Genomic DNA, 19,948 nt, shown 5'->3' on the forward strand with positions numbered 1-19,948 from the left:
TGGTTTACACAAATAAACAAATGGGACTAACAATAGACAAGGACTCTGGAGGAGTTTACCTTTGACAATAACATTAGCTGCGCTGCTGTCGTCACTCCGGAACGCATCAAAAACGTGACATTCCTGCAAAGTTATCGCATGCTTGTGGCCAAATGTTTTTGCATATTTGTAGTATTTCCCCCCTTTGATGATATAGGTTTTTGCAAGCATTGTAAGTGGCCGTGTTGTCATCTTGTCGCGTGAAATGTAATCACACTTTCGAAAGTTTATGCCTAGACGACATGTTGCTGGCCTCTTCTACCGCGGTCTAGTAAAACAAAACAAGGCATCATGCGTGCGACGTCATCGCGCATACGCAGCAACGACAGGAATCGATAGCGGAATCGTTAAGGATTTTGGCTAACGATCCCAAGGAATCGATTCACTGTTCTCAACAAGAACCGGTTTTCAATTCCCATCCCTACACACCAGTCTACATGGCTCTGGGCCAGAGGCCTGTTCTGGAGGATCTAGCTGTGAATGCATCCTGTCAATACTTTACCAACCATCATCATCTCTTTGTTGGCCTATATGATGCTCCCATGGTGTCACATGATCACACTGATCCGTAGTCATCACAATCAAATCGGTCTCACTCTTGTCACCCCTCTCCCTCTCTGTAAAGGAGACTAAACATCAAAGACATGTTTATAACCTTCAGCAGGAGAGGAACAAAACAAGCGCTTGTCCTTCCACATGACGACACAACACCCACCGATCTGGCCAACGTCTAAACAACAGCTATACCCAGACTGAGGAATGTAACCTTCAATAAGCTGCATTACACCCCCCCCCCCCCCCGACACACCCACCCACCCACCCACACACCCACACACACACAGGAGACTGATCACTGGGCCTCAGGTTTCTACTGTGTGACTACAGTGCTGTTGTAGCCCACAAGCAAGACCCCCCCCCCTCCTGAGCAGGGTAGCCTAGGAGAGGCCTATAGCCCCCCCCCAGAGCAGGGTAGCGTAGGAGAGGCCTATAGCCCCCCCCCCTGAGCAGAGTAGCCTAGGAGAGACCGCCCCCCCTGAGCAGGGTAGCCTAGGAGAGGCCTATAGGCTCTGCTCTGGAAAGCCTGGGCCAATCCATTAGTCTTTATAGATACAATGAGCGTTTCTTGAGGGAAGAGGAGTGTTCTCGTGTGCGTGTGTGTGTGTTGAAGGGAGCATGCCTGAGAGCCAGAGAGCTCCAGGTAAGCCTAGCTGGCTGCTTGGTCTCAGGTTACCAGGCTGTGTAGCCAGGGACACAAGAGGCCAGTGTGTCATCCCCCAACCTCCCGTCTTTGTGGAGGAGAGGAGACGAGGAGAGAGGAGAGCAAACAGACCAGCCCAGCTCGGCTCAGCTCTGGCCGCAGCGATAGCATTGAAACTGGGGGTGAGAAATGAGGAGTGTCTTTGTGTGACAGACAAGACACACCGCCGTTCCTCCTGGGCAGAGAGAGACAGGATGCTGCCCACGACCAGGGAGATAGCGATTCATTTAAGCACCATAGGTTTGGTGGTGGCGCAGAAAACATATTATTAATCACACCTGTGTTTACCCTGCAATGACATCAAAATTGTCAAAATGGTTGCTGGTAAAAGGGGTAAAAATAGCCAGGCACAGTAGAGTGCACGGCTACTGAACGGTAGCTAGCGGTAGAGCGCACGGCTACGTGAACGGTAGCTAGCGGTAGAGCGCACGGCTACGTGAACGGTAGCTAGTGGTAGAGCGCACGGCTACGTGAACGGTAGCCAGCGGTAGAGCGCACGGCTACGTGAACGGTAGCTAGCGGTAGAGCTTGTACCGTCGGACTGTTTCCAGCAGAAACCGAGCACGGGGGATTTTAGGTTGAGAGCGCTGCTCTTCAATTGAACCCTGTGCCTCGACTTGCCTTCATATAAAAATGGGAGCTTTTGAAGCCTCTTTAGGGTTTGTGAGCCTCTGAAGTTGTTTGGCGCGAGACAGGCCAAGCTAAACACTACGCTGTCCGCAGAAGCTGTGTCAAACCCCGGAGGATGTGCCGAGTTGTGGCAGCGTGACACGGAGCTGTAATGTATCCACACTTTAAACACAGACACCATTACAGAGAGTGAGAGAGAGAGAGAGGATCCTGCCAAACACAAACAGCCCATTTCTATAGCCTTCTTTGTCCAGGGCTACTTTTTTACTCATAAAACATGAAACATGGTTACGTTCTCTACCAGTCCCGACACGTCCAAGCCATAAGTCATTCATAACCGAAGGTGTTTCAGGCGTCCGGGGAAAAGAACCCCGGGCTTCTGGGAAGCTGGCTTGGCCCTGGAGAGGAGTAGCGCGCTCACATGATGAGTAACAATGCCTGAAACATGAGAGCGTGCACTAACCCCCCCCTTCCCAAACGCCACCTTTCCACTCCGGCTTTGGCTTTGTGAGTTTCATACAGGAGACCCGGCAGGTTCAACATGACCCCAACATCTCCACCGTCAGTTTCAGAACCGGTCCGACTCGGTGGTCAGTAGAGTTCAGAACCGGTCCGACTCTGTGGCACGGGCCGGATGCAGGAGCCGGGAGTAAAACATTAACTCCTGCCTTATTGGCCGACGGCGCCGGGTCTTGAGACCGGCCGAGCTAATTGATTGGCACGGCCGGTGCCGGATCAATGTGAGTAGTGGCACAGCTGGCCGAGCTAGGGTCTGGAGAGACCCTAGAATGACCGTCTGGAGAGACGACACCTCACGGAGTCGGCCAACAGCAACACTACTGAAGAGGTCACCCTGGGGAGGCTGACCCGTTAGCTCCGCCCCCACGGGGGTCACGACCCTCCATTCATTCTGTCCCAGGAGACATCAGGGTAATAAGGAGCAGCTTCCTTGACGACGTCACACCTCTCAGTCTGACTGGTTGGAATCTGGCCCGGGCCTATGGAAGGTCACACCACCGCTCTGAGACCCACACAGACTGTTGACTCTCGTTGCCACGCCGACGGGTTGAACGTGCATTTCCTGTCCGACCTTTGAGTTGCTGCCCTGCCATGACCCCCCTGCCCCCCCCCCGCCCTGGGGTTTCAAGGTCGAGGTAGAGACGCTAACCTAGATACAGACTGCAGAGCTCAGCAGAACGGCGGTTCCTTCAGGGTCTCTCTAGAACGCAGCGTGACCGCCGGCATGATTGTTTGGCGCACGGCGCCATGGCGACCGCGGAGTGTTTGGCGGGGGACCGGGGCGCTGGTTGGCTGGCCGGCCAGGAAGACGGAGCCTGCCAGGACCAACAGCGGCGTGGGCGCGGGCGGAACAGGAGACATGACACCTACAGCGCTGGCAGAGTGGAGGGTGACGTAGCACAAGAGAGCACAGGCTGGCCTCTAGCCTCTGGTCAGTCTTGTGGCTCTTTCGCTGACTGGGCAGGTAGGCTGGTTAGGTCCCATTTACTCTGGGCAGCAGGACAAGGAGCCGCAGGGAGGGAGAGAGGGGGGAGAGAGAGAGGAAGAGAGAGGGAGAGAGAGAGAGCGAGAGAGAGGGAGAGAGAGAGCGCTCTGGGAGTTAGGGTAAGCTCTTTGAGTGAGAGAGAGAGAGAGAGAGAGAGAGAGAGAGAAGAGAGCGAGGGAGAGAGAGAGCGCTCTGGGAGTTGGGGTAAGCTCTTTGAGAGAGAGAGAGAGAGAGAGAGAGAGAGAGAGAGAGAGAGAGAGAGAGAGAGGGGGAGAGAGAGGGAGAGCACGCTCTGGGAGTGTAGTTGCCAGGTAGTCAGGCGTGCACAGTACAGTATGTACACATATCCGCCTCTCCAGGGCAACAAACTCCCTCCCTCCCTCTCCTCTCCTCTGGTCTTTGTGGTGCTAGAGTGTGTTTCAGGGCTGGGTGCGCTAGGGGAGAAGAGTAGAGACAGTCGATGTAGAGTAGAAACAGAGGATAGAGTGCAGCATGCTCTGAGGAGCACTGTGGTCTGTGTGTGTGTGCATGTACAGTACAGTATGTGTGTGTGTGTGTGTGGGGGGGGGGGGGGGGGTGAGGGCCTGAGCCCTCAATAGTGTTTCATGTCCACCCTGTCGGTATGTAGGGGTCCATGTCCACCCTGTCGGTATGTAGTGGTCCATGCCCACCCTGTCGGTATGTAGTGGTCCATGCCCACCCTGTCGGTATGTAGTGGTCCATGTCCACCCTGTCGGTATGTAGTGGTCCATGTCCACCCTGTCGGTATGTAGTGGTCCATGCCCACCCTGTCGGTATGTAGTGGTTCATGTCCACCCTGTTGGTATGTAGTGGTTCATTTCCACCCTGTCTGTATGTAGTGGTTCATTTCCACCCTGTCTGTATGTAGTGGTCCATGTCCACCCTGTTCTGAGCCATTCTATTCCCACACTCCCCGGCGCAGCACTCCCACCATGCGCTGGAGCGGAACGGTGAACGGGACAATTAAACTGCTATGTTTTGTCCACTAACCCGTATAACGACCGTTCGGAAAACACCCCTTTTCTGGAGCCTTCCCTGAGGAGCTGAGGAAACACTAAACGTTCCCTGAGGAGGGGAGGAGACTGCGTCCTCTAACAAAGCAGGAAGAGAAATGGAGCCTGTGCCAGAGACGCCAATCCCTCTCGCTACCCAAACCCTCTCACCTACGGCTCTGTCATGGGAACACACCCATGCTCTGCAATCTGAGGGAGTCATCTAGAGCTGTTGATACACTGCCGTGGCCACGCCCCCTGGCAAAGCACTTCACGATAGGCAGACTAGAAAAGGAACATTCACACCTCAAATCATTCTGATTGGATTCTCTCTGTAGTTCACTTGGGGTGGCAGCCAGTCCATATCAAACGCACACCCTGTACTGAAACTGAGCTGGGCTGGCTCAGAGGACAAGTGCCCTGAAAACTTCAGTGTCAAAGGTAAAAAAAAAAGAGCTCTCGACTTTTTAAAGATGACCGACTGACCGACCCACCCACCCACTCACTCTTAAGAGATGAGGAACAACACTGGAGCTTAGAGGGTTCCCAGCGCCTCTAATGGATGGGCTGTGTGAGCAGTGTTTGAGTATGAGTCACTGCTGACAAAGCCAGGCTTGCTGACTGGGAGGAGGAGGAGGAGGAGGAGGATGGGGGGGTAGTTGAGAGGAGGAGGAGAGGGAGGAGGAGGGCGGGGGGGTTGACAGGCCCCCCCGACTATGTGAGGACGCTGCTGGACCCTGGCTCTCTGCCCATCGCTGTTTGTTTTGCACGGACGTGCTGCAACTCACAGACCAGCGCCGACCGCTCTCCCAACACAAGCCCACTCTGTTCCCATCCACCCCCTAACCCTAACCCTAACCCTAACCCCCCCAACCCTAACTCTACCCTGTTCCCATCCACACCCGACCCTAACCCCCCCAACCCTAACTCTACCCTGTTCCCATCCACCCCCAACCCTAACCCCCCCAACCCTAACTCTACCCTGTTCCCATCCACACCCGACCCTAACCCCCCCAACCCTAACTCTACCCTGTTCCCATCCACCCCCAACGCTAACCCCCCCAACCCTAACTCTACCCTGTTCCCATCCACCCCCAACGCCAACCCCCCCAACCCTAACTCTACCCTGTTCCCATACACACCTAACCCTAACTCCCCCCCCCCAACCCTAACCCGTTCACATCCACCCCTAACCCTAACCCCACCCCCCCCAAACCTAACCCGTTCACATCCACCCCTAACCCTACCCCCCCTAACCCTAACCTGTTCTCATCCACCCCTACCTCTACCCCGGTCCCATCCACCCCTGGCTGGACAGGAAGAGAGCGTGTGTGTGTGTGTGTGTGTGTCAAAGATATGGAGAGACTCTTGATTTCACAAGTCCCTCTCAGGCTGGCACACCGGCGCAAAGCTGTTACTGCAGCTTGTTCAAGCACGCTTGAGATTATTCACACAAGTAGGACGGCAATGTGGTGGTACATGTACACACTCCGGAATAATGTTTAACTGCTTTTAATGCACATACTGTACACAGCAGACAATGAACCACCGCGTTTCCGCCCTCCGGACTTCGTCAGAGTTCAGCAAGGGGCTGGAACACGTTGGTTCATTGTCTGCTATGTGCACTATATGGACTCAAGTATTGGGCCACCTACACATTACACCAACAGGAGCTTCTATCACATGCCCTTGTAATTTCATACTGTAGGTAATATGGAGTTGGTTCCCCCTTTGCAGCTATAACAGCTTCCACTCTTCTGGGAAGGATTTCTACAAGATTTTAGAGTGTGTCTGGGGGAATTTTTGCCCATTCATCCAGAAGAGCATTTGTGAGATCAGACCCTGATGTTGGACGAGAGGGCCTAGCTCACAATCTCTGTTCTAGTTCATTCCAAAGGTGTTTAATGGGGTTGAGGTCAGGGCTCTGTGAGGGCCAGTCAAGTTCTTCCACACCAACCTCACCCAACCAAACATGCCTTTATGGACCTTGCTTTGTGCACTGGGGCAGTCATGCTGGAACAGAAAAGGGCCTTCCCCAAACTGTTCACACAAAGTTGGAAGCATAGAATTGTCCAAAATGTTAATGTTTAGCTTACCAAGACATTTTTGGCAATTGTATGCTTCAAAAATATTAAAAGCAGTTAAAACGTATTTGGTAGACCCCCCCCTTTGTTAGAAGTATGCTCTAGAATCCCCACCCGCCCCCCGTCCTGAGCTCCAGACCTGTGTGGTGAGCGTGTCCCATGTCCTCTACGCGGGGCCCAGCCAGGAGACCTCGGCCCTGGAGCCTGGGTGGGGCCCTCAGAGGCAGGTATACAGCTGGGAAACACGACTTTATCACATGATATATGGATGGACATTCGTCATGGCAATAACCATAAATTATGCCCTTTCGCTCCCTCTCTCTCCTTCTCACAAGAACGCATGCACACATGCATTAAAAGGGGGGCGGTGTCCCCATAGGAGCTGCTCTGTGCTCCTTGGACAGCCTGGCTGGTGGGAACTGACCAGTTTGTCTTAATTGGTGATGAATTTCACCCAGAGAGGCGAGCCCTGACCCTCACCAAGAACAGAGGAACTCAGGTTGGCCATTCATCTGTGACCAACACCTCCAAACAGCAGGTTTAAAGGGCGTTTAAACATTCAATATCAGAACAAGAGGAATACCACTGGATTAACTGAAATCTATCTGAACAAGTCGTGATGTGCGTTAGACGAGAGTGTAAACTAACTGGGAAGGGATGGGGGGGTTGATGTGGATTTCCTCACTGCACTGATGTCAGCTGGAAAACACACAGCAGAGAAACGTGACTCCCCGATGGTGACCCCTCTGATGAGGGTTAGGGTTGGGCTGATGAGGGTTAGGGTTGGGCTGAGAGCATTGTGTAGGCCTGGCTAACTGCTGTGCTGATGTGCTATTCTGCGTTATGTTGTCCAGTGCTATACTAATTTATGCTGTCCTGTACTAAGTTGTGCTATGTTGTGCTGTGTTGTGTTGGGCTGTGTTGTCCTGTGTTGTGTTGTCCTGTGTTGTGTTGTCCTGTGTTGTCCTGTGTTGTGTTGTCCTGTGTTGTGTTGTCCTGTGTTGTGTTGCTGTTGTGCTGTCCTGTCCTGTGTTGTGTTGTGTTGTCCTGTGTTGTGTGTGTTGTCCTGTGTTGTGTTGTGTTTGTTGTGTTGTCCTGTGCTGTCCTGTGCTGTGTTGTGTTGTGTTGTCCTGTCCTATGTTGTGTTGTGTTGTCCTGTGTTGTGTTGTCCTGTGTTGTGTTGTCCTGTGTTGTGTTGTGCGCCGGCTTGTGGCTCCAGTCAAGATAAGACGGTGAAACGGCAGTGGATTCCAAAAGCATGAGCGCACTTTCCTCTCCTCTCTACACTCTGATCTGTTTGGTTTCTGTTTGCGAGGGAGGAGGAGTGGGGGGGGGGGGGGGGGGTACAGCTTTGAACAGTCTCCAAGGTCAGCCTCCTGGCAGAGTGACAGACAGGCCTGCAGACAGACAGACAGGTAGGACAGACCAGATTTATGAACTGCTACTGTGAGGGGCATCGAAACCTGTTGATTACAGGCTGCCTTTGAAAAGCAAACAGGAACAGTCTGCTCCCTGTCTGACTCAACCAGTCCTTCCACCCACTCCTTTCTCCCTCTCCCTTCTCTCCCTCTGCCTCCCTACTGTCAAAATGTCTCTCTGCCTCCCTACTGTCAAAATGTCTCTCTCTGCCTCCCTACTGTCAAAATGTCTCTCTGCCCGCCTGCTGTAAAAATGTCTCTCTGCCTGCCTGCTGTAAAAATGTCTCTGCCCGCCTACTGTAAAAATGTCTCTCTCTGCCCGCCTACTGTAAACATGTCTCTCTCTGCCTGCCTACTGTAAAAATGTCTACCTTTTTCCCACTGTGAGGACTAGGGAAGCAGAAATATCTGTACTAACAAAACTGGTGTGGTGCAAAACACACTGCTGCACAAGAACGAGCTGAGTGGAGGTCAGAGAGGCCGTGTCCACTGCTTCCTGACGCTTCCGTCTGCTGTTGGAAAACAAGGCGTGGTCTCGCCAGCGTCAGCGCACCCATGGGAAGCTCCCGTCTCTGACTCGCCTCCGGAGGAGGGAGGCCCAAAACCAAACTCACAACATCAAGAAAACCACCAGAGATATTCTGAGACACGCGGAGACCACGGTATTATCCAACCCATATTTAGGATGATCGATATGTCATTAGGAATGGGACGCAGCTAGACCCTTGCGTTGGGGAAAGGCTTTTGAAGTACAGCATGAGTTCATTGTTGGGTTAGGGTTATTAGCCACTGAGGAAAGGCTTCAGAATCAGTTGTTGTTGTACAAAAACAAGATTGGGATTCAAGAATATACTGAAGTTGGTGTATTAACAATACTCAGATGACCCAGTCGACACCGTTCCTATGGTGCTTTGGATTTCGGATTTGTGCTCGACAACCGCCCTTAGTTAATCTAAGCACTGTTGAGCATCTATGGTTCCTCATTGGAAAACGGGCCTTTAAAAGGTGGGTGGAAAGTCCTATTGATTCTGTTATCAGAGGGGGTTCCGTTTTTTCCAAAAATAAATCTATTTTTTTTATCTTCAAGGGCAGATAAAAAAAAAAAACACATGGCCCATCTTTGGACAGGAAGGAGGTGTTTCACAGGAAGTACCTGTGTAAATCCTCGGCCATTGAAGCCATCCACTCACTTCCTGTGTAAACAGGCCTGATGGGGCTTGAGTCGTAAAGACGACGTCTAACAGCAGAGCTGGAGAGAATGGCCCCGTTAGCTAGCCTTAACAAACACCACAATCTCCCGTTTACTGGACTGTGTCGGTGTAGCAATGTGCAGTGTTTTGTTATCTAACCCACCTTTCATCTGGGGCGCAGTCTCCGCCCACATCCTGTAGAGGCATTGTGTGATTGGCTCACTTCTAATGAGTCACTGTGTGATTGGCTAGTTACACCCAAACCCTGATTCTCTAACCCACAGCTGTTCATTCAGACTAGGACATTACTTCAGGCTGGGTAAGATAAGCACACATCCCTTGAGCTGCCCTGTTTCTCTCAATGCTCAAATGAAAAGACTATAAAGAATTTGGCAGCTATTCCGCCCCCGCCCCGCCCAGCGTCACGAGCACCTGGAGACGGAGCCGAAACTCCAGAGATCTCAGGTGATGTCACTCATCAGACACGCGTCCCTGGCTGTGCACTCGCTCAGAACGAGATCAGTAAACGTGTTACAGCGGTATGATGAAATACAGACAGAACCAGAAAGTGAGAGGGGGGGGGGGGGGGGGGGGGGAGAGAGAGAGGGAGGGGGAGAGGGAGAGTGAATGACTGAGGGGGGGGAGAAGAATGAAGGATGAATAGCAGAGTCGACCACACTTCTCATATAGCTTCAGTCCTTTCGATTGAACCAATCCTTCAGTGATCTGTGGAATGGTGTCGTACCCAGGATTCCTGAGGCGATACGACCGATACGCTGTCTAAGTGGAACGCTGACAATGAAGCCGTTTCAAGTGAGATGATTCAGAACGCCACAGACATCAGTCAACATCACACCAGCATTTTCCTTAGGAGATTCTATAAATCATCTCATGATGTACTGACATTATTGTGCAATGCCCAAACCACTTTAGATTTCTCATCCATCATGAATCATTGCACCAGCCACTTAAATGTTGCCATTTCAGGCAGTAGGCTATAACTGTTAAAGTCTGGGCGAGCAGTAATGAAGTAGCCTACAGCAAGCAAGTTAATAACAAAATCAATTAAAGTGAATCAATAAATTACTATCAGCATCAGTGAGTAACACCTCTGGAAAACCTGTAGGTCTATATGTGTATATATATATATATATATATATATATATGTGTGTGTGTTGCCTCTGGGTATGAAATGCGCTATACAAATAAAGCTTTGATAGATAGATAGATAGATAGATAGATAGATAGGCATAATATATTTTATATAATATATAATGCCTTTATCATTTAAAAACGATACATTTAAGTGTCCATCCCCATATCTCATAATGGAAACCTATTTTTCGTCTCGAGGCGCTCATTCATACGAAAGCCGCGTTCATAGCCTTGAAAATGACCAAACTACAGGTGAGTGCACCTCATCACCACACCTGTGTACATCTGCTAATACGTTTCACCTACTAAAGACATGTTCAAGCTGAGATATCGTGGGGAGAATGCATTCGGTGTAGGTGAAACTGAACCATGTGACCACTGGGGTCGTTGGTGAAACGTACCTATGGAGACCAGGCGAATACTCTCTCGGTCCAGAAACTCGAGAGCCACGGACACGTTCTCCAGCTTCATCTGCCTGAAGGTGGGTCTCGGGTGGTACTTTCTGTACATCTTTTTCTGACTGAGGACCTCTAGGAGGGCGATAAGCCTCAGGCCATCGCTCAGGTCCAGCTGCAGGTCCGCTATCCGCTTGTTCACGCACTTCAGGTGCTCATTGCACCAGCGCGTGAAAGTATTTTGCTGAATCTTCTTCCATGGTGCGTCGTCAGCTAAGTCTTTCTCTGTAGCCGGCATTTTGCTTGTTTTAGAACTTTCAAATCTGTCGCTGGCTCCTGTCGCTGGCTTTGCTGAAGTTCGTCTGAGTTGTTCTGTGCCCTGTGGTCCGGAGTCTTTCAGACCTCAATCGAGTTGCGCCTGCGCGGTTCCCGTAGATGACGCCACTTTCACTGCTCCGCGCCCAATCAGCTGCACCTGTCTGATCTCACAACCCCCCATACACACTTGCAGCCAATTAGGACACATTTTACATCGTAATATTCACGGAATAGTAATTTACTCCTTACTGTATTCATACCAGGTTAAATGCATCGATAATTGATTCGAATATTTTTCTGATGGTGTGGCATTTGGAGTGTTATCACTTAAAGAATTCACACATGACAATTAGTTTTTGTTTGGCCTAAAGGGACAGGATAGGTAGTGTTGTGCTTGGGCCATATCTGTAGTATACCACTACCTTAACGTGTAGCTACTTAACATGTCATAACCTCAACCTTACTGTACCCACCCATTCTCCACCTTCAGTGTTGATCCAAAGCATTACATTTCATCCATGATAAACAGGCTGGAACGTTTGATGTATGACTTGTGGTTGTTGTTGGCTGTTGTCCCATCAGGTAGCCAGAGCAGTGGGTTGGGGCAGATCTCTCTGGATGAGTCACAGGGGAGGAGCATCGTCCTCCTGAGACAGGGGTGAACCACACCCGCACTGACATCACAGCTGTTCACATTTTTACTGGTTTTGAAATTCTTTGGGATATTACATCACAACCTCAACAAGATTAAAGTTAATTTCACTGCACACAAACAGGTCTTTGCTTAAGGTTACTTATGAAGTTCAGGCCTGCTTTAAGCTTTTTGCGGCATTCTCTATGAGCCTGTTCTGCAAAGTGCTTACTGTGCTTTGTTATATGATTCACTCAAATATCATTTTAGAGACTACAGTGATAGCTAACACATAATGGCCTACCATGTAGACAACTTCTCTGTAACTATGTGTGCACTCTCCTGTTAGTCATGTCTCCCTTATGAAGTATCTAGCCCATGTTTACTGCTCTGTACAGTATATGTTCTTAGCCAATAGACAAACATTTTCCAGGAGCTTGCTCGATCGTCTCGTTGAGAGAGGTCAAGGAAGAATTTTTACAGCTCACTTTTCTGGCCCCCGGGTGAAACTTTTTTTGCTTCCCTCTGGAATATGTAGGGGTGGGACCTATTCCTACCCCCCACCCCCCCATTGCTCTCTGTAAAGCGCATTGTGTTGCCTCTGTGTATGAAATGTGCTATATAAATAAAGTTTGATTTGATTTGATTTAAAACCATCCATGTCCTTCACACCATGAATGCTTTGGTGTTCTATCTCTGATCACATGATCTGGAACTGAGGGGCTATTCATCATCTTCCTTCATACTCTGACACATTATTTGACTGTCTGTCTGTCCGTCTGTCTGTCTGTCTGACCCAGGCGGTGTAGGGTTAGGTTAGGGTTAGATTGGGGGGGGTTAGGTTAGGTGTTAGGAGGCGGTAGGTAGCCCAGCAGTGAGAACATCTGACCAGTGAAATGAAAGGCCAGGCATACCGTTGTGCCCTTGAGGAAGGTACTGTGTTCTTACCCAACACCAGCTCACATTGTAAAGCTGCTGTAGATTAAAAGGTCTGCCGGTCTCTCCTCTGGCCTGTCAGCCTTTATCTTTCCTTCCCTGCCCTCCTCCCTCCCTCTCTCTCTCTCTCTCTCTCATTTCTGCCTGGTCATCCTTGTCCTCTCCTCCTGTCTCTCACTCCTCCTGCTTCTGTCTGTCTGGGTTCATCCCAGTCTGACTCATGAAGAGGCGCTGTCACTGCGCCCTGAGCCATGCATTCCTACCCTGTGGTAGTCATTCTCACCACCAGACTGTCAAATCAATGTGTTGCCAACGCTGTTCTGGTGTCTGTGTCACACTACCAGGTGGCACAGCTGCAGACTGTGGCTCGGTGAGGTCATGAGAGCAGCAGGCAGAAGCGTCTCAGTGGGGGTTCCCAGGTGCGTCTGGCCGCCCCAGGGACTTCCCGTCTGCCCCAGGGACTTCCTGTCTGCTGAAGCCTTTCTGGTGGATCATCTGATCCGTTGCCAGGCAACGACAATGCTACAGCCCATCTTTGTAAACATTGATCTGGAAAATTAATAAGAGGTGGATTGATATTAAAAGATGTGCGAACATTCCATTTTAGCGTGGGCCCATCGTGGTTATCATCATGGCTGGAATGCAAACTGACCAATAGAGACAATGGACCGGATCTATACCATTGTATAAATACATTTAAACTCTTAACTAGGGTTGCAAAGGGGTGGAAAATTTCCGCCAAATTTCCGGAAATAGTCCATGGTAAATTAAGCTCGGAAATGTTGACCTTTTTTGTAGCTTATAACAGCTTTTTTAAACAATTTTTTAAATTTTTTATTTCATATACTTATTTGAGGATTTCATCTCGTTTTCATTCAATTTGGTAGCCAATTGACCCTAGTGTCCAATTACCCTCTACTAACTGTTGAGGATTCGTCACACAACCCGGCCGGTCGGCAATGTGAAAGGGAGAGACAATGTCATGACTATCTCAGCTCACAACCGTGATTCCAACACCAGACAGGGTTGCTGTTGTGGGACGAACTCTCAAACTGAGATGAAACTAACCACCCTCAGGGAGCGGTGGCCCAATAGGCCACTCCCTCTGGGATCCGGATCTGGCGTGACCAACGGTTCCTGGTGGGCAGCTGCACCAGAACACGATGCACCGCTACACCACCGCAGACCCCTAGAACAGGGAACTTAAATGTAGCCTAGTTCCTGTATTCCTATGATCCTGCACCCTAAGAGGGCAGTAGAATCCATTTAAGTTCTACTCACAAATAGAGTAAGAAAACCAGGCCAGGTCCAGCCTGGCTTATGTGCGTGGCTGGCTTGTTTCTGTTCAGGACTGGTAGGACGGAAGCTAGTCATGCTACTGAAATAACTGTGAATTGAAATGACATGAAATTATGTCTGATAAATTAAGATGGGTCTTGTCGCCTGGACACATCAGTTCCAATGCTTCCAAAGCTAATCCTGCACAATAAGAGCAAGATAGCAACTCAGGGGCTGAGTTGTGGGATCCTTGGCATGGATAGTGGCGTGATGGCGAGACTCCGCTCCCTCGGTCAGAGCTGGTGGTGGACAGTGTACCTCTCTCTGGGCCACCCACCTGCCCCCACCAGTGAAGACCCTGTGTCTTTAGCCCACTCAAGGGCTGAGTTGTGGGGTCCGTGGCATGGTGGCGAGACTCCGCCCCCTCACGTCATATTGGGTCGGGGGCAGTGGAGCCCTCTCCGGGCTACCCACTTGCCCCCATCGGTGAAGACCGTGTTTCTCTAGCCCTCTCTGGGGCTGATTTGTGGGGTCCGTGGTGTGGACAGTGGCGTGATGGCGAGACTCCGCCCCCTCGCGTCATATTGGGTCGGGGTCTGTGGACCCCTCTCTGGGCTACCCACCTGCCCCCACCGGTGAAGACAAGTGTGTCTCTAGCCCACTCAGGGGCTGAGTTGTGGGATCCGTGGCGAGGATAGTGGCGTGATGGCAAGGCTCCGCCCCCTCAGGTCAGAGCTGGTCGTGGACAGTGTACCTCTCTCCGGGCCACCCACCTGCCCCAACAGTGAAGACCCTGTGTCTCTAGCCCACTCAAGGGCTGAGTTGTGGGGTCCGTGGCGTGGTGGCGAGACTCCGGCCCCTCGCGTCATATTGGGTCGGGGGCAGTGGAGCGCTCTCCGGGCTACCCACCTGCCCCCACCAGTGAAGACCGTGTGTCTCTAGCCCTCTCAGGGGCTGATTTGTGGGGTCCGTGGCGTGGACAGTGGTGGCAAGACTCCGCCCCCTCGCGTCATATTGGGTCTATACTATAATAAACTAAATAGCCTAACTCAAATACTCATTGAATTGCTGAAACTGAACAAGGAACCACTGTCTATCTAAGCCTGTTGTTGCCCTCCTATGGCCGAAAACAGTAAATGCTCTTGTGGTAGCAACATAGAACCGCAGGTTCTGGGACCACTGCCTCTTGTGGTAGCAACATAAAACTGCAGGTCAACAAGCGAAGGGACAGAGGGACAACCCGACATTTGCTCTCCACGGTGCGTTGGCTTATAGCCACGCACAAAAAATGCCATTAACATTTTTTTTTTTTTATTATAAACTTTTGCCTGCACGTCTGCTTGTGACAAAACAAAATGTTTATATTTATGTCTATTTATAACAAGGCAAATAGAGTTGGTACATATAAAGTACCCCAACATTCCCAGTTTATTACCGTTAATTCTCATAAATTCCTATTGAAAATGTCCAACTTTGAACATTTCCGGAATTTTGCAACCCTACTCTTGACCAATAAACGAATGAATGAATTAATACAAAGTGCGGCCTAATCTATTGTTAGTCGGTGCCATCTTGTGGTTGCAGAACAACAGCCCAGTGGTCTGATCTCACCTTAGAATGTTTCCTCTCTTTCGTCTCCCACTCACCTGACCCGTCCTTCTGAGAGCAGGGACATCCTTCCTCTTCTGTCTCCCACTCACCTGACCGGTCCTTCTGAGAGCAGGGACATCCCTCCTCGTCTCCCACTCACCTGACCGGCCCTTCTGAGAGCAGGGGGGGACATCCAGATAGTGAACAGTTTGGGAGGAAAATGTGTCTGAATATGGAGGAGTCTGGTTAGGATTATAACTGAATAGCCTACAGCCAAGGTCTGACAGTGTGACCATCGTTGACTCAATAAAAAAGGCATGCACAGGAGTAAAGTTTTTTATTAAATCATGCACATCACGTGTTAGTGCAAGTACTTTAATATCTGTACTCTGAATATTCTAGTGTAACTTTTATGTTTCCTTTACAAAATAGAATTTTAACAATTATTTACTTAAAAAAAAAGAATTCTGAATATTCTGAACAATAGTTTCCAACAAAACTATATACAGATGGTAGTGTATGACTGGTCTGGATGGTTTCAGAATCAGACTTCTTTCAGGAGAAGAAAAACCTTGAAAATGTTTTGGAACATATATTCCACAAATGTATGATTCAGAAACGAACACTTAATAATACTATAGAAATACAAACACACTGGTCCTCCCAAAGACTTACCCTATAAACTACATACAGTAGGCTACTGCACTGAACCCGTCTACAATCCAAATTCAAGGACATTTATGTTTGTAAATTTAACTAGTGAAAATTCACATGCATTCAATCAAGTAAACGTCCCAAATACCTAGAATCATTCCTTGGTCAGTCAGCCCAATATGAACGAAGAAAGTTTTCAGAAATAGTTCAATCAAAGATGAACATGGCAAAAATCATCAGTAGAGCTACCTGGAGAACTTGCTGTGTGGCTCTAAAGAAAAAATATATTTAATTCAAGCAATAAAACTGAAAAATACACTTAACATTGATCAACCAGGCTGTGATACGTATCGAGATGGACTGAAACACCCACAGTTGTGAAAGCTGCATGTTCAACCGAGCGTGTTAACGAGGTCCAAGACGGGGACCAATCAGAATACTCACTCCAGCAGCACAGTGGATCATGTGACCATTATCAGTTATTCAACTTTTTATTTTGTGTATAGAATGTATATTTACACACACGTACATTCATACATACATACATTACATATATACAAACACATACTGTGGCTGACTGAAACGCCCCCCTCCCGCACACACATTCTGTAATAGCAATAGCTTGGTTTCCAAAGGTCAGATTTCCAAAAGCCTAAAAAGTGAGTCCTCGATATCCTGCACATAAACGACAGGCCCTCCGAGCGTGGAATTGTGTAGCAGTTTAGAACATTAGAGGTTTCCTATTGTTCTCAAAGTTCCACTGCTCCAGGAGACTGGAACCCAACCTTTTCACTTCAACTCCCAGCATCCCCCCTGGCCTAGGCTACTTGGTGATAACATCTGCCTTTGTTTGTAGTCCTGCAGCTTTGGGGAGCAGATCAGGGGGTGTCAGGGTTGGCATCAGATACAAGACGTTTGAATGACACAGTGGGATACGATGGATGACTTCTAAGAGCGTGTTTTATTTACAGCGCAGCACACGGAACAGATGAAGCCATTCACCACCCAGGGCCTTGTGATATCTACCCTCCCATCACATGCAGCCCTATCTGTTAACAGTCCTTCACAGAACATCAATCTCTCACTCACAAGCCTACAGGCCTGGTTGCATTGACCATATCTGTGCTTACATGTGGTTCCAACAGCCAGACCAACACATACTCAAAAGTGTTTGTGTCCCAAATTCAAGACCCCGTAAAAAAAAACAAAAAAAAAACAAACATCCAATAGTCTCTTCCCATGGGACACTTAAGCGTAGATCTGAAATAATCTACATGGGTTTAATCAAGATGGTGACCCTGATCTCTTTGACCCACCTAATCCTAATAGATCACCAGTGTGTGGATATAGAAGGGGCTAGCGGTTGTCCTCTCTGGACAGGGCCCCAGCTGGTACCGAGGGGTCCCATAAGGCAGCAGTGCGGTCCCAGAGCCTTTTCGGTGTAGTGGGCGGTGCTACAGAAGGGGCGGGGGGTACGAGGGCTGCGTCCCAATGCTCTACTCCTACACCCTGAGTATGCACTTCCATACTTGGATTCGGTCGGTAACAACTCTGGTGTAAGACATAACGGTGGATATTCCCATGCACCCCTGATTGCTTTCGCCAATCAAATGCCTTTACATGTTTGGGAAGGAGTGCTCTCCTCATCCCTGCCAAGTGAACGGCCAGATCCACGGAGGAATGCAGCCCTTCCACCAGAGAACCAGTCTAGCGCCGGACTAGCGCCAGACTAGAGCCACACTAGTACCAGACTCGCGCCAGACTTGAGCCAGACTAGAGCAGACACGCACCGGGTTCAACTACAGCACATCATCTCAAGACATAAAAACTGAAGACATTTTTTGTTCCCAGGGTCTTGGGGTCAACTTGCTACTTTAATCCAACAGAACAGCAGAACGTGCCCTTCAACAGAACAGCAGAACGTGCCATTCAACAGAACAGCAGAACAACGTGTTCAACAGCTTGGATCTCTAACATATCTCTCTTTATCTCTACACATCGCTCTTGTATCTCTTTCACACTCATTTACCAAAATAAGTCTAGCACATCAAATAACTTCTCAATTATTATTTTTTACAATTCTCTGTACTGTAGTGTTTTAAACATGAATATTTGTTCATAGTTTACAATACACAGAGACAAGACAGAGTACAGTGACAAACCATCAAATGGTGCTCACAAGCATGTTGGTTTGGACATAGTCACTAAGTGATTGCTTGTTTAGTAAAATGTTCTTTTTCAATAACTTAGTTCAACTTAGAGAAACGCCTCCGTAAGGATATGAGTGGCACTTCAATAAAGACTAGATGCGTGCGTGTGTGCGCATTCTCGGACACCTCTCATGTTAGTTACAGTAGGCACTTAACCTTGTGCCCAACAATAGAGTACATCGATTTTGATTTGGCTTAGAACCCAGATTTGGGATGCCACATTCTCATCCGTCATCTAAAACTCTAAAAGAAAATGTTTGGTACCCATCAGAAAACAAGCCTAGTTTAGGCCACTTTAATACCAATATTCCCACCAAAACTGAAACAAGAAAACAAAAACAAAACTCAACTGAACTGCCGATATAGTATTTAATCTATGGTAGAAATTACAACTTTTATTCCCTCTCTCTATATATATATACAGTTACACTTTATACACTTAAAGCAGAGGCCCTACTAACTTCTGACAGCTGGAGGTAATGACCAACGTGTGTGTGTGTGTGGGGGGGGGGTCTGGGAGGTCGAGGGCGTGGAGGGGGTGGTGTATAGGGGAGGGCCGGGATCGGGGGCATGGCAAGGGGGGGCAGGGTCTACAGGGGTGTGGTCGTAGGGGGCGTGGTCGTAGGGGGTGTGGTCACCGGGCCTTCCTCCTCAGGTGCTGCTGCTCTTGGATAGGTTGGGGTAAAGCACCGCCGCTGTCACGGCAACCATCACAGCCACCACTGGCATCCATGGACTCCAGCCTCTCTGGAGGACAGAAGGACAGACAGACGGACAGAACAAGGTTACTGTGGGATTCAAACTGCCAGCTGGTCTACACAAGGGCTGAGGTCAGAAGGCACAGGGAGAGAGCAAGAGCGAGATGGAGAGAGGAGAAAGAGACAATGGAGAGAGGAGATAAGAGAGGTGGAGAGAGAGAGAGAGAGAGAGAGAGAGAGAGAGAGCAAAAGATAAGAGGAAAAAAATAAGTGATAGAGAGAGAGAAAGAAGATTCCAGCGAGCGCAGGAGACCGAGGGCACAGTTACACTGGGAGAGACGGACACCTCGGGTAGAACAAGAACAAGGAACTCAAAACAGGGCTTTCCTGTTCCACAATGGGAACAAGAAGAGCCGTGTTTCCAGTCAAACCAGAAGTAGGGGGAAAAAGTAGCAAAGGAACTACGGTCAACAGCAAGTCACGGGAAAAAAAAAGTACAGTAGAAAGATGGAGACAAAAAAACAAAACAGATTTGAGTTAGTGATCTGGAGCAAGCAAGATGGCCTGTTATGATGGAGGAGAGGGCGAGGTGGAGGTCTCCCAGTGTCCAGCAGAAGCCACGGCCAGGCAAGAGGGGGGGGAGGGGCGGGGGGCCATGCACCGCTGTGTTAGAACCAGACCATGAGGATGATGAGGATGAGGAGGATGCAGACGTGAACGGACGCACCACGGACACAAACTCAACAGGAGCGCTGTGTACCTTTCTACCACAACTGGCCGAAGCACCAATACAGCAAAGCCAGGATAAGACCGATGAAAATGGCTTGGACAGGCTGCAATATGGATGGCTACGGAGGGAAGGGACATTACAAGAATCAACCTTCAAATTAAACTAGTCAACGCAAAAGGGGGGGGGGGCTGGACAGCTTACACCAACGTAGGAGGGA

General features: G+C 49.4%; 2 protein-coding genes across 7 annotated transcripts in view; both read right to left on the reverse strand.

Annotated features, from left to right (window-relative positions):
• The window catches only part of flnba (filamin B a), a gene marked incomplete at its 5' end in the record, with an annotated part of 82,586 nt that extends 71,602 nt beyond the window's left edge, over positions 1 to 10,984 (reverse strand). The window contains one exon of the mRNA XM_084445218.1: positions 10,693 to 10,984. Coding sequence (XP_084301344.1) covers positions 10,693 to 10,984 — 292 coding nt within the window. The remainder of the gene's footprint in view (positions 1 to 10,692) is intronic.
• Positions 10,985 to 16,104: 5,120 nt separating this feature from the next.
• The window catches only part of slmapa (sarcolemma associated protein a), an 80,472-nt gene continuing 76,628 nt past the window's right edge, over positions 16,105 to 19,948 (reverse strand). For 4 of the 6 annotated variants that reach the window (XM_084445990.1, XM_084445988.1, XM_084445993.1 and 1 more), the window contains 2 exons: positions 19,762 to 19,849; positions 16,106 to 19,050 (listed from right to left, as the gene is read on the reverse strand). In XM_084445990.1, coding sequence (XP_084302116.1) covers positions 19,766 to 19,849 — 84 coding nt within the window. In that variant the 3' untranslated portion in view covers positions 16,106 to 19,050; positions 19,762 to 19,765. Of the gene's footprint in view, positions 19,051 to 19,761; positions 19,850 to 19,948 lie in introns of all 6 variants that reach the window. The other 2 variants (XM_084445989.1, XM_084445992.1) reach the window with 2 other exon arrangements.

The sequence above is a fragment of the Borostomias antarcticus genome (genome assembly GCF_949987555.1).
Source record: "Borostomias antarcticus genome assembly, chromosome: 11".
NCBI classification, from domain to species: Eukaryota; Metazoa; Chordata; class Actinopteri; order Stomiiformes; family Stomiidae; genus Borostomias; species Borostomias antarcticus.